Source organism: Macaca fascicularis, chromosome 13, assembly GCF_037993035.2.
Source record: "Macaca fascicularis isolate 582-1 chromosome 13, T2T-MFA8v1.1".
Lineage (NCBI taxonomy): Eukaryota > Metazoa > Chordata > Mammalia > Primates > Cercopithecidae > Macaca > Macaca fascicularis.
In genome coordinates this window covers 118746781-118761882 of record NC_088387.1, presented here as the reverse complement: position 1 = coordinate 118761882, position 15102 = coordinate 118746781, and the positions used below count along the sequence as shown (strand labels likewise).

Here is a 15102-nt window from a genome sequence, read left to right as displayed (position 1 = left end):
CGTGGTGGCGGGTGCCTGTAGTCACAGCCACTCAGGAGGCTGAGGCAGGAGAATCACTGGAGCCCAGAAGTTTGAGGCCAGCCTGGGCAACATAGGCCTCTTTAAAAAAAAAAAAAAGAAATAAATAAAAGAAAAAAAAAGTTCTTATTTGAAAGTTCCATTATCTATGTAATATCTGGATCTATTTTTATATACTTTTAGTTACGGGACACATGTTTTACATGTCTAGTAATTTTTTATTAGAAAGTGTGGATTTCAGGTTGTATGTCTGGCTTTTTCATCTTCCTTTGAAAAGACTTGTCCTTTATTCTGACGAGCAAGTAACTTATTTACAGGTTTAGTTTCAAGTTTGTTTTTAGGCTTTTTAGAATGACTTTAGAGTAGTAGCTTCTACTTTTGGGTGACCTTTCTGAAGTCTATACTGAATGCCCCTTCTGTTCAGTGACAGCACTCCACCGTGGCAGACCCACACTCAGCACCCTTCAGCCCTGTGTGAGCTCTGGGCTTGCCAGCTCACAGCGCCCCGTCCATGGCAGACCCACACTCAGCACCCTTCAGCCCTGTGTGAGCTCTGGGCTTGCCAACTCACAGCGCCCCGTCCATGGCAGACCCACACTCAGCACCCTTCAGCCCTGTGTGAGCTCTGGGCTTGCCAACTCACAGCGCCCCGTCCATGGCAGACCCACACTCAGCACCCTTCAGCCCTGTGTGAGCTCTGGGCTTGCCAACTCACAGCGCCCCGTCCATGGCAGACCCACACTCAGCACCCTTCAGCCCTGTGTGAGCTCTGGGCTTGCCAACTCACAGCGCCCCGTCCATGGCAGACCCACACTCAGCACCCTTCAGCCCTGTGTGAGCTCTGGGCTTGCCAACTCACAGCGCCCCGTCCATGGCAGACCCACACTCAGCACCCTTCAGCCCTGTGTGAGCTCTGGGCTTGCCAGCTCACAGCGCCCCCTCCTTTCCAGTCTTCAGAGCTGCACCATCTGCACATATAGCTGAGTGATCAGCAGTAAACTCAAGGGCTCCCACACAAACCCTTTCTCTGCTTAGCTCCTTCCTTTCTAGGTCTCTGGATATGAGAATTATCCAGTTTGTAAGTAGGTTCCAAAACCATTTTCTAGTATATTATGTTATAAATTGTAGCTGGGTTTTTAGAGTAAACCACAAAGGATTATGTAGGTGGAACTTATATAGAGATAATGTTGTATATTCTTTCTCACACATATACTGTCACACTTTCCCTCCATTGTTGCTAGTAATTTAGCAAAATAAGAATGTTGGGAAAGCATATTTGGGTACAGTCTCAACCTCCTTGACATCCGAAGCCCTGCTTGGGATTCTCCTGCAGTGTGGTCCAAAAAGTGCCATTGGGTTCAAGAGTTCAAGTCATGTTTTCCTTCTCTCGGGTCACAGTCCTTTGCTGTGTGTGAAAACAGTTGTTAGATTTCCTCTGAGCAATATTGCAGTTGTTCACATCAAGACAGTCCAGTCCCAGTTACCCTGAAATGGATAGAAGAAAATTACTGCTGCTTTTTATTCGTTCATCAGTTGGTGGACATTTGGGCTGTTTCTACCTTTTGGCTATTGTCAGTAATGCTACTGTGAACATTCACACACATGTGTTTGTGTCTGTGTGTTCTCAGCTATCTGGGATGTATAGCTTGGGATGGACTTGCTGGTTCTACGGTAACTCTGTTCAACATTCTGAGGCCCCGCCAGACTGTTTCTAGAATGGCTATTCCATGTTGAATCCCCACTGATGATGTGTCGTGTGAGGGTTCCAGTTTCTCCACATCCTTGAGTTTGGGTTTGGATTTTGTTTTAATTGTTGTGGTTTTTGGTTCAGGTGGTCTCATTTTTCCCCGGTGTAAGCAAACACTGGAGCCAGAGGATAGACCCTCCGAGGATAAACAGGCTCCTTTCTGGCGATGTGGCGGAAAACTCAGCGAGTTCCGTGCCAGGTGCAGGGCCTGCTGCCTTTCAGCAACTCTACCCCATGAGCATTGTGTCTTTAGGCTTCCCAGGCAGTAAGGCCCGTAAGCTTTCAGGCCGCTGCTCTGGCTTCTGTTTTGTCTCTCACCATGAAAATCGAGAAGAGACAACTGAGACTATTCCCCCATTGCAGGAAAGACAGCCAGGCCCCTAAGCGCCTGTCAGCTGTGAGAACAGCCACTTGCTCCTCCAGAAATGCACCTGACCAGGAGAATGGGATGGTGAGATCACGATGAGTCCCAGATTGTGATATGTTCGTATATCTCCTTCGTGTTCCCTGGACCTTGCCCTGGATAAAGTAGACCCTCGCTGAACGGTTTGCCATTGGTTCTAGCTGGACTCCATCCACGTGCAGCAGCGCAGCTCTCTAGAAGGCCCTGCGGGAAGCTCCCTCCCCTCCACACAGTAACCACTGGAGGAGATGCAGTGCCAGCGTCTCCACCTCCCTGTGCCGTTAGCCACACAGCAAGGGCGAGGTTTGTCTTAAGACGCTTGTCACATCCTTGGCCCTCCGTTGATGGGATATTTGATAGTCATGCATATGCTAATATCTCAGGAACTTGCTGTGGTAACTAAAATATTAACTAACAGAGAATTCTAAAGGCGAGATTTTTGCAGCATGGTCTCACTGAGAATGTTGCGGGGATGGAGGAGTTGTCCCTGCCCCTCCGTCCCTGGCATTGCGATTTGAGTTTGCTCTTCACCCAGCTCGCTGCCCTCTGGCTGAGATGCTCTTTGTCTGAGAAGAGTTGCGTTTTTGCAGAGCTTTCTGGAGCGCTGGGTCTGAACTCTTTTATTTTGCCCTGTAATTATTGCTGCTAGATCAGTTAGCTGATTTTGTGGATCTGGTATATGAAGTACTTCACCTTACACTCTGAAAGCAGAAATTATACAACGGCTGCCCCTAGGTCTTTGCCTCAATGTGAGAAAACGTGAGGTCGGCCTCGAGCACCAGGTTTAGCACCAGGGAAAAGACAGGTCTATGACGCGGAGCCGCCCGGCCTCTCCTGCCGCAGACTGTTGATCTCTCCCGGGAGAGAGGGAGGCAGCAGAGGGGAGAAGCAATGTCAGCAGCTTTTCTGATTCTCTTGCTCTCATGCTCTAGATATTGTTCTTCTTTTAAGTGTCACCATTTTGAAAGATAGCGAAAGATTGAAATAACCTTGCTTCTTAGGAGAAACAACTTCTATGGTTTTCTTTTCCCCCCGCAAAAAGAGGGTAGGAGAACAATAGGAAGAGATCTGAGCCAGTGGTGAAGTCCAGGCGGGGGGCACGCAGGCGTCTGTGCACCCTCAGTCACTGTGTGCCCCCGGTGGCCTGCCTGCAGCATGAGCATCAGCTTCCCTGCGGCTGGGAGGCAGCTTTGTGCTGGGATGGAGAGGTCTTGGCTTTCTCCACCCCCCATCTTGGGGTTGTCCTAGTTTGAGTCTTTCTTCTGTTCACCCGAGAGACTGCAGGGCCTTTGTGCCGTGTCCCTGTCAGCAGCTGCTGCGGGCCGGAGGCCCAGAGCACATGTCGGGGAAGGTCCAGCCAGTTCCCGGCTGCTTGCTGTCTCCGGGCGTTTCAGGGACCTCAGAGCCACTGCTTCCTCCTCCCAGGCTGCTCACCGTCTCTGGCATTTCAGGGACCTCAGTGCTGCTGCCCTTTCCCCCTGGACTGCTCTGTCCCCCCGGCTGCCCCTGCCTCAGGTGTTTCAGGGACCTCAGTGCTGCTGCCCTTTCCCCCTGGACTGCTCTGTCCCCCCGGCTGCCCCTGCCTCAGGTGTTTCAGGGACCTCAGTGCTGCTGCCCCTTCCCAGGTGCCTTTCCTCAGTCAGCAGCACCCCCAGAAGGGAGAGAGATGGTCCAGGGCTGTGTCCTGGTCCCCGCTGTGTGTGAGAGGCTTCTCCTGCTGCCCATGGAGAGCATTGCGTCCTGTGAGCAGCCTTTACTTACCCTGGACTCTCCCTCAGCCTGCGGTGCAGCCACCGAAACAGCACTGAGGCCCGCGGACTGGAACAGTTTTCTCTGCACTGTTGGGATGACTAGTTTGTCCCCATGCAACAGACTTGGTAACTTCACGCCCTTCCCTGGGGCCCCCAAACCGTGCTGACTCCTGAGGCTCATGAAGGCCAGCTCGCCCAGCATCTGGGCTTGACACAGCTATGAGATCGCTCCCTGCTCAGTGCAGGTCATTGGCACATCTCTTCTGTCCCCAGGCCACACAAAAGCACCGGTTCCCTCCCCTTGCCTTTCTGTGTCTTCCCTTTAAAGTAAGTGGCATGCTTCAGATTCCACTTTCAGTGTTCTTCAGCACCATCGAAAGATCAGTATAATCAGAGGAGTTGGGTCAGGAGGTAGAAACAGTCCCGTGCAGAGGCAACTGGATTCTTCCCTGGCTTGCAGCATGAAGTGAGCCCACCAGCTCCTGGAGCAGCGCTTGGCTCAGCGAGGCTATCGAGGACCTGCTGTGAAAGGGGGTCTCAGTTTTCGGGGCCTTGATGGAATTTGGGAAGACTATTCAGGCCTGCCTGCACCAGCGCAAGTCTGGCCACTGTGTGGTGCAGCCCCTGGTCCCCAGCAGTGTCACCTTCGTTCTCCTGGGCCTCCTTAGGCCCCTCACCTGAGGCCCCTCTGCTGGCTTGGCTTTGCCTCTCACTGCAAGCCTGGTGGTAGGTGGCAGGATTTACCATTTCCTCTTTAGAATAAAGAACATGCTTTCCAATCAGTGGTGAATAAAGATATAATTTTAAAAATAAAAAGAATAAGGAGCAATTCTAAAATTATGCATTTTATTAACAATTGTGGTAATTTAGCTTCTGGTTAATTGAAGTTTTACGATACTATAACCGTTACTTTTACCTCCATAAGCCACTGGAGAAAAAAGAAATTTTGTTTAGTTATGGGTTCTGGTTAGCTGAGTTTAACTGACATTTTATTGTCTTGACATATTTTTCTTCTCTTCTTCCCAGGGAGATGCAGTTAAAGACTTGATGCTTCGCTTTCTGGGTGAAAAAGCTGCAGCAAAGAGACAAGTCCTAAATGCCGACTCAGTGGAACAATCTTTTGTTGGATTGAAACAGCTAATCGTAAGTGACAATGTGTTTGATTTCAGTGTTGTGATAAGTCCTGCCTGCCTTCATAATATTTTCTCTAGAAATTAATTATTTTGAATATTATTCATAGCTTTTGCACATAAGTAGAATTTTGTTGGAGTAGATGCCAGTCCTGTGCACCAAAAAGCATCATATTAATACATGGATACTTCTAAGCCTAATTAGTTAAAAAGCCATTATTGGAAATGATCAGATTACTCAAAGCAGCATATACTTTGATCGAGTATGCTTCATCATGTATAATAGAGATAAATGATTTGTGTTCCTTTTTAAAATATATTGCATTTTCTGCATTTTGTATAGAAAATTTATTGAATGGGTGAATTTCTGAACATTTTTAAGTTTTGTCATGAATTCTATAAGGTTTTTAAAATTCGTGGCTGGGCGCAGTGGCTCACGCCTGTAATCCCAGCACTCTGGGAGGCCGAGGCGGGCACATCATGAGGTCAGGAGTTCAAGGCCAGCCTGGCCAACATGGTGAAAGCCCGTCTCTATTAAAAATACAAAAATTAGCTGGGCATGGTGGTGCGTTCCTGTAATCCCAGCTACTCAGGAGGCTGAGGCAGGAGAATTGCTTGAACTGGGACCCGGGAGGCGGAGGTTGCAGTGAGCCGAAATCACGCCACTGCAACTCCAGCTTGGGCTACAGAGCGAGACTCCATCTTAAAAAAATAAAAAATAAATCATTAATACTGGATCACTGATCCATTGCTGTACAGGTTGATTTGATTCCAGTGAATTTATAATCTTAAAGGCAGCTGGAATCGTGTTGGATAGCTTTTCTAGATGAAGGAGAAGATATTGGAAGTTTGTCGTATATGTTTCCCTCAGGAATCCTAAGGCAGCCATCGGGTAAGTACTCTGAAATGAGAGACCCGGCTCACGCCGAATCTCAGCTCCCCAGTGCCGTCTCCTTAGGGGGCTGTGGAATTGCTCTTCTTGCTCATCCAGACAGTTGCCTAGAGTGAACTTAGCAAAGCCATGCTCCCATGCCTGCATGCAGTCAAATTTTAGGAACTAGAATTTGCTTAAAATAGGTGAAATCTGGTTGGGTGCGGTGGCTCACGCCTGTAATCTCAACACTCTGGGAGGGCGAGGTGGGTGGATTACCTGAGGTCAGGAGTTCAAGACCAGCCTGGCCATGGTGAAACCCCATCTCTACTAAATATACGAAATGCACTGTCTTGAAGGGGTTTGGAGAGTGAGGTCCTTGATTTTGGGAATAAGTCCCACCGGCTGTCTGAAACTCGTGTTCACCGTGACTGTTGAATTTCAGCAGCACATGGTCCGGACTCACTCTTGATTTGGGTGAACAATCTGGAGGACATATATTCACCTGTCATCCTTCAAAAAAGAGAATGGAATTTCCTAATTTACTTATTTTTCTAATAGTTCCCCATCTTGTTTTTCTCAATTGTTACTAATTCTTCTGCACCGAGCTTCAGATTTCACCTTTTTTTTTTGAGACAGTTTTTTGCTCTTGTTACCCAGGCTGGAGTGCAATTGTACAATCTCGGCTCACTGCAACCTCTGCCTCCCAGGTTCAAGCGATTCTCCTGCCTCGGCCTCCCACATAGCAGGGATTACAGGCGTGCACCACCACACCCAGCTAATTTTTTGTATTTTTAGTAGAGATGAGGTTTCACCATGGCCAGGCTGGTCTTGAACTCCTGACCTCAGGCGACCCACCCGCCTTGCCCTCCCAGAGCGCTGGGATTACAGGCGTAAGCCACCACAGGGGACTAGATTTCACCTATTTTAAGCAAATTTTAGTTCCTAAAGACATAATAGTTGAGAAGTTTAGAAATTTCTTGAGAATTAAACTTTACCGCCCATTGAAATGACAGGTGAAGGTTAGCCTATGAACTAAAACAGAAAACTTCAAAATGAAAATGTTTGAGGTTTATTTTGGAGCAGGACGTGGCTCAGTCCCTGCTCAGAAGCGACTGTCTTGTGTGTGAAAACGGTGATATGTAAATCACTTTACTGCACAAAGACTACAGTGAAATTCAGAAGAAAATAATTCCAGTATCCTTTTGTGTTCCATCACCTCTGCCTCTGTATTTGAAAGTGAGGTAGATGGCCGGGCGCGGTGGCTCACGCCTGTAATCCCAGCACTTTGGGAGGCGGAAGCGGGCGGATCACGAGGTCAGGAGATCGAGACCATCCTGGCTAACACGGTGAAACCCCGTCTCTACTAAAAATACAAAAAACTAGCCGGGCGAGGTGGCGGCACCTGTGGTCCCAGCTCCTCGGGAGGCTGAGGCAGGAGAATGGCGGGAACCCGGGAGGCGGAGCTTGCAGTGAGCCGAGATCGCGCCACTCACTCCAGCCTGGGCGACAGAGCGAGACTCCGTCTCAAAAAAAAAAAAAGAAAGTGAGGTATAGCCTGTCCGCATTCTGCCAGAAATGACTGATGTTCGTGAGGCCGAAATCCTGAGGCAGAACCACAGGAGAGGAGTGATTTCTTGATCTTCAGCAATAGCCTTTAGCAAAGTAACAAAATTTTTTCCTTAATTGACTAGTTCTCTTGAATTCAGACACATCCTTATTATGTGTGGTTTTGTGACTTCTGTGCCACTTGAGAAGCTTTCCTGGGTTCAGTATGGGTTGGGGGCTGCCAGCTACACTGACCAGGCCACCTGGAACCCCTTCGCGTGGGGCCTGACTCCCGGTGGTGACCCCCTTCGCGTGGGGCCCGGCTCCCGGCTCTGATCCCCTTCGCGTGGGGCCCGGCTCCCGGTGGTGACCCCCTTCGCGTGGGGCCCAGCTCCCGGTGGTGACCCCCTTCGCGTGGGGCCCGGCTCCCGGCTCTGATCCCCTTCGCGTGGGGCCCGGCTCCCGGCTCTGATCCCCTTCGCGTGGGGCCCGGCTCCCAGCGGTGACCCGCTTCGCGTGGGGCCCGGCTCCCGGCTCTGATCCCCTTCGCGTGGGGCCCGGCTCCCGGTGGTGATCCCCTTCGCGTGGGGCCCGGCTCCCGGTGGTGATCCCCTTCGCGTGGGGCCCGGCTCCCGGTGGTGACCCCCTTCGCGTGGGGCCCGGCTCCTGGCTCTGATCCCCTTCGCGTGGGGCCCGGCTCCCGGCGGTGACCCCCTTCGCGTGGGGCCCGGCTCCCGGCGGTGACCCCCTTCGCGTGGGGCCCGGCTCCTGGCTCTGATCCCCTTCGCGTGGGGCCTGGCTCCCGGCTCTGATACCCTTCGCGTGGGGCCCGGCTCCCGGCGGAGATGACCCAGATTGCGGTTGTGTGAGGGCCTGTCCGAAGCACAGGCGGGGGCTGCACTCCGCTGTGGTGTCACGCAGGGACATCGTGCCCTAGGTTCCTGGATTTTCTAGTCCCTCTCTTTTGATTTTAAACTTCTCTTTGACTTTCTGCTTTCCAGTGTTCTATTGTCAGCAGATCTCTTGCTTCCTAAGAGAGCCTAAAGGAAAAAAAACTAGAGTCCTCCCCATTTTACTCAAGTTAGTTTCTTATATTCTTCTCAGTCTTGATTGTTAACTTCCTTTGATCCCTGATCTTTTCCCCAAATAAAAAAACCTTTTTTGGAGTCTTGCCCAAAAAGCCTGTTTTTGAAAAAGTACCGAACCTTGGCAAAGCAGCCTCAGTTACTTGGATTTTATCCTGACTTCATTATATGCATGAACTGGAGGTGACATGTCATCAGTGTCAATAACAAATGCTGTAACTTGTAGGGGGAGACAGAGCCAACCTACAAAAATGAAAAATCTGTAATAAACACCGTGACAGTCAGGAAGCATCTGTCTTGTTCACCAGTGCATCTGAGGACCCAGCATGGTCGGGCACCGAATGGCACACAGCGTCTTCTTGAATAAATAAAGGGATGAGGGAATGATAGTAAGAGGACCCCCCGTCGGTAGCTACTCTTTTGATAAAGAAGTAGCACCAGAATGTTGGGTTTAAAGAAATAGAGAAGGAGCTCATACAAAAGGATAGAGCAGGGGGCGGTTCCAGGGAAGGGGGCGCAAAGAGTGAGGAGGCGAAACCACAAGATGAGTCTGGGAAAGATGGAACGTTTCCTCCTCTGCAATGACAGAAAAGGAAAGGAAGGATTTGATAGGAATGCAAATCGAATCTAACACATTTTCAAACTGTGATTCTGAGAACCCTCGGGTTCCAGGGAGGTGCCTTGGGGTGACTGGGCATGGCCTGCGGAGGTGACTTGCTAGGGCCAGTGTCACGCAGAGCATTTCAGCGGGATCTATTTTATACATAAGTCTCTCTTGAGATGTCTTTTTTTGGGGGGTGGGGGAAAAGGTGGATGAATTTTACTATTTAAAAATTTGAAAAACTTAACATAGTCCAAAATGCTCACTTTGTAGATTAAAACACTAAGATCTGCAAAGGTGTAGAGGTTGGCCCCAAACAAATGTCCTCGCTTCTGTTGCCAGTACCGTCCCTGCTGCCCGGTGTCCCTCACGTGCCAGTACCGTCCCTGCCGCCTGGTGTCCCTTACGTGCCAGTACCGTCCCTGCTGCCCGGTGTCCCCTACGTGCCAGTACCGTCCCATCCCTGCTGCCCGGTGTCCCTTACATGCCAGTACCGTCCCTGCCGCCCGGTGTCCCTCACGTGCCAGTACCGTCCCTGCTGCCCGGTGTCCCTCACGTGCCAGTACCGTCCCTGCCGCCCGGTGTCCCTCACGTAGTTCGCGCAGCCCAGCGGAAAGAACAGTTGCTGGTGGTGGTTTTGCTCGTTGACTGCTTCCCACCAAATGACTCAGTATTTCTGAACCGTCGGATCTATGCGCTGTGGGAACTGTGCTTTGCAATACAGCTTCTAGGACTGGGTTGTATCCAGGGGTAGGATTTGCCCATGAGAAGACCTTATATCTGATGGGATTGAAACAAACAAGTTCTCAATTGTGTTTCTTCGTGTATTCATTGAGCAAACACTTATTAAGCCTCTTCTCTTTCAAGCAGTAACAAAGTTTGCTAAGTTAGGGCTCTTGCTCCGTGAAGTTCTGCCTTAACCATTTATGGCGTTTACTCAGACTTAGAAGTCCTTCTCTGTTATTATTTTTCATTTACTTGTTGCTGACTTGAAGCTCATACACTATTTTTGAAAGAAGTATATATTCCAGATTCACAAATGTATTGTAACTCTTACAATTCTCCATCGGTGTCTTCAGACACAGACCCAAATTCAGCTGCACTCCTAGCCCACAGCAGTGAAGTTTCCCTTTTCTCTCCCCATCACCTGCATCCACTTCCCGCAGAGAAGCTGCTTGTGCCACATCTTGAATACCAGTTCCCACAGCCCTGCTTCTCTAACTGGTGGGAATCCTGAGAGCTCCAGCATGAATCCCTCAGGCCTCTTTTGCCCCAGAGCAAAGTTCCCAGGGGTTCCCCCACTTGCAGAGACTGAAGGACGCTTCCAGACTCAGAAACCAAACCTTCCCCAGAGACGCTTCACTCTCCTCCTTCCTCTGCACCACGCTCCCCAGGCTGTGGAACTGTCACTCACCTGGTCGCCCAGCATACTCACAGAAGTCTGTACTCGTTAACTTGGAGTAAGTGCAAAAACCCAGGCAGAGACCCTCTCCTAAAATAGCAGTGGGAAATGATCTCAGGTATAGGTGTTTGGTCTCCGAATGCTTCTGGTAGCCTGTGAACCACTGGAAACTGCGCTCCCCAAATTGCCTTTCTTCCCAACATCTTTTACCACATTTACAGAAGCGTGTCCTCAAAAAGGTAAACAAGCATCCCTTGCTTAGGGGGTTAGCAGACTTTTCAGACATCACACTAAGTTTAAATGTGAGTAAACGTCAGTCAAATGCTTCATTGAGTTTCTTTTACCAAAGTGATTCTGTAATTATTTCTATGATTGGAAAGCTTTGGAAAGGAGGGAGATGGAGATACTCTTTTTTAAAGGGGAAAAAACAGCTAATTTCTAAGTATCTGTATCCTCTATAATTTGCTAATGCAGTTATGGATCTCCAGGGTGGCCGTTTCCCTGGCGCATGCTCTGTTCCCGAGGGTGTGGGCGTGTCCCCTCGGTTTGGCCGTGGAGAAGCTGCTGTGATGTGTCCTCTTGAGGCAGGGACTGAACTGGCAGCACGACGGGGCTTTATAATAATGGGTTTAAAAATCACACAAAGCCATGGATGTTCATTGAGATGGATTTTTTCTACAGGCTATTTTTTACCCTCTTTGATTGTTCCTGTTATTAATAAATATATACAGTGGTTTGATGTGTGTCATACATTGGAAATACTTGAGACCATCAGAAATTTTATTAACAGGCCTAACAAGGGAGCTTACGTAAGGTGAAAAATGTATTCATGAAAGGATCTTTACCTTGCCCTGGTATTTTCGTTCTAGTGTGTCCTAAAATAATTCCTGTTGTCTTTAAGGCAGCGAGGAAAGGGTTTCTGAATTATTTTCCTAAGTTATGGCAGAGTTTCCTAAGATTGTAGTTGACAGGGAAATGGATGTCACAGCCTGGGAGGAGGACGTGTTAGTCACTTTAATGGTATCGTGTAATATTCCCTTTGAGTCTTAGATAGAGAAAAGTTATGTACATGCTCTTAGTTACTTGAGTGGTTTTTATTAGACTGTTCTTCTCATCATTTGGAAGTTGTGTGATGCCTGTGTTCAGTTTTTCAAATTGACCCTGTATCATACTCCTAGAAAAAAAAGTAAAAGTAATTTTTATCTAAAATCTTTATCTCATATCAAACTAACTTCATTATTAGAATTTTACATGTCATGTACAGTAATTATGAGATTTTCATAAGATTTCTTTCACAAAGTTAAAAGTTTTATGTGGTATACTTTAGATTCTGATTTTTAAAATAATTTATTTGCTGCATATTTCTGGCATCTATCATTGAAAATGGAGGTGGGCCACCAGGAAGGGGAATAAGGTAGAAAATAATAAGATAAAAATAGCATAAAGCACACTAAGAAAATAAGCAATTATAATTTCAAATAGCAGGCAGCATGCAATCATAAGAACTGGCTCTGGCTCTCACAGTAGCCAAAGTCACATTCCACCTTGGAAGGAAGAGTGCACGGCATTAGAGCACGATGCTATCCTGGTTCCTCCTGGCCAGTCGTCCCCTCTCCAGCATTTGTCCATTAACCAAGAGCCCTGGCTCTGCTGGTTCCACATCACCTCTTGGACAAGTCTGAAGATCAGCAGGCTGAGGCTGTGCTCTGCTGAGGCTGTAAAAATAAACCTCCAAACACGTGTGCTTGACATGTGTGGCCAAGGAAATGTCTACCATGCCTCCAGTTGGAGGCTTTTACCAGGAGAAACACTAAAGAAGAGGGAAACCGACAAGCCTGTCACACTGGCAGCACCAAGTGGTAAGGGTAGGCAGGACACATTGCTGATGGGAACGTGAATTGCCTTGCAGAGCAATTTAACAATAGCTAATAAGGCTGGGCGCGGTGGCTCACACCTGTAATCCCAGCATTTTGGGAGGCTGAGGCAGGTGGATCGTTTGAGCCCAGGAGTTCAAGACCAGCCTGGGCAGCATGGCAAAACCCCGCCTCTACTAAAAGTACAAAAATTAGCCAGGTGTGGTAGCACATGCCTGTAGTCTCAGCTACTTGTAGGGCTGAGGCAGGAGGATCCCCTGAGCCTTGGAAGGTCGAGGGTGCCGTAAGCCATGATCGAGCCACTGCACTCCTGCCTGGGTGACAGAGTAAAACCCTGTCTCAAAACAAAAAATTAAAAAAAAAAAAAGTTGATAAAGTACATGCTTTGTATAACCTTTGACTCAACAATCCCACTTTCAATTATATACTTTAGAAAAACTTGTACATGTGTGTAAAAAGACATTCAAGAATGTTTGCTGCAGTATTACTTGTATTACTTAGCCAAACATTTTATTAATAACCTTAATATTCAATATTCAAAAGAAGAGAATTATGTTCTATGTAATCAATTAAATGCTTTGGAGCAGTTGAAATAAATCATCATGTAGAACTAGAGCCATATTCATCAGTATGGATAAATTTCAGAAGCAATGTTGAGCAACAAAAGTAAATTACAAAAGGCCACCTACTATGTACAAGCTTCTGTTAATTTTTGAAAACAGGTCAGTAATTCCTTAGCCCCGTCTGCGAAACCCAGAAACCTCTGAAAACCACAAATGATGTTGGGCCACACAACGTGACCTGACCAGACTCAGTCGGTGCCGCCCTAGATCCCGCACGTGCACCTGTTCCCACACCAGACTCACTTGGTGCCACCCTGGATCCTGCACGTGCACTGGTTCCCACACCAGACTCACTCGGTGCCACCCTGGATCCCGCACGTGCACTGGTTCCCATACACGCCACCTTTCCTGCCCTGCGTGGTCCGCTGCAGCACAGAGCTCTGTGCACCGTGGCTCCTGACCCCTGCCCGGCCGGGGGCAGTCTCCTGGCGACTGTGATCCTCTTCCTGAGGCCGCCACAGCTGTCCTGCAGCCCAGTCCCCTCTGGCGCCACACCCTGGGCACATCACTGTCCCTTGCTCACAACTTTGCAAAAAAGTTCCTTCCTAAGACTCTCTTCAGAAACTCGTGACCATGCAGTAGCCATCATGTCCTGCCAGGCCCCCGACAAAGGATATGATAGCAAAGCCTCACCACAGTGAGGAGAGCCAGTTATGGTCTCAGTTGATCTCCTTTGGTGTGAACAAAAATATTCCTGTGCCTAGAAATGTTTTTGAAATGCGAAGTAAACTTGAACTATAGCCAAATATTTTATATTCTCTTATCAGAAAAAATCGCCATTTGGGAAAGTATAAATTATAAATGGTAAATAGCATGTGTTTTCTTCTCTTTTTTTCCTTTAATGTTTTTCTAAATGATTATACAAAGAAAATCATCTGGCTGGGCACAGTGGCTCATGCCTGTAATCCCAACACTTTTGGGAGGCTAAGGCAGGAGAATCAGTTGAGTCTAGGAGTTCAAGATCAGCCTGAGCAACATAGGGAGACCTTAACTACAGATAATTTAAAAATTAGCCTGATGTGGTGGCACGCACCTGTAGTCCCAGCTACTCGGGAAGCTGAGGTGGGAGGATTGCCTGAACCCAGGCGGTCGAGGCTGCAGTGAGCCGTGATCGCACCACTGCGCTCCAGCCTGGGCAACAAAGCAAGACCTTGTCTTTAAAAAAAAAAAAAAGGAAGAAATGAAAAAATCATCTTTCTATTTCCTCTACTGATGTGTCTGACTCTCACGCCACATCTAAATTAGAGATGAAGGGGCTCTCTCAGTCACCTCTGTCCTGAATTGCAGTGGAGGCCCTCCCCAGCTGAGGTCTGAGGCTGGGTCTGGGCCTTGCCCCTTTGCTCCCCCTCCGTGTCCCCCAGCAGGTCTGCCAGCACCGAGTCCTCTGCGCCTCCACTTGGAGATGCAGGTGGAAAGGGCTGCCCAGACTCTGTGTGCCGCATACTCTTTCGTGTTATTGTCTCAGGGAATTGGGTTGTTCTGACTCCTAGAAGATTGACTCTCAGGTTGGTGTAAGTTTATAGATAGGACTACATGTCGTTTATAGACCAATCGATATTAACCAGTAAATTGCTCACTCTAATAGCGCACACTTAATCAATAGTAGCAATTATCCAAGTAAATCTTTCATATTCAGTCATCTGTGGGAAAATTATATTGGGAGAAACTGTAACAAGAGCATAAACATTTCTGCTTTCTATTTTCAGTCAGGAAAGAAGCCACTTTTTAAAAGATTTACATTTCCCCAAGAAATGAATAATTAAGATGGTAGGCGTTTGCTTTATTTTTAATAGTTGTGATCTAGTGTGAGACATAGAAAACAAGTCTTAGAATATGAAATCATGGCAAAAGCTGAAGGCTTTTTATATGATATGTTTTACTATTTTTAATCATTTATGGAGTACTTTATATTTGCAAAGTCCTTGCAAATAATTTTATTAAACATGTAAATGATTGGTGGTGAGTATCTATACATAGTGGGTATAAAATGAGACAGAAGCCCTTACTGTAAAATATTTCTTACTTGTTTAAAACATACATAAGTATCCA

At 47.8% G+C, this 15102-nt stretch overlaps 1 protein-coding gene across 24 annotated transcripts in view; it reads left to right on the top strand.

Annotated features, from left to right (window-relative positions):
• Positions 1-15102, top strand: part of TRAPPC12 (trafficking protein particle complex subunit 12) — a 104884-nt gene that overhangs the window by 15802 nt on the left and 73980 nt on the right. For all 24 annotated transcript variants that reach the window (XR_012422709.1, XR_012422710.1, XR_012422711.1 and 21 more), the window contains one exon: positions 4946-5062. Coding sequence is in view for 21 of the 24 variants with exons in the window: in XM_065527472.1 (XP_065383544.1) it covers positions 4946-5062 (117 nt within the window). In the remaining 3 variants the exon portion in view is untranslated. The remainder of the gene's footprint in view (positions 1-4945; positions 5063-15102) is intronic.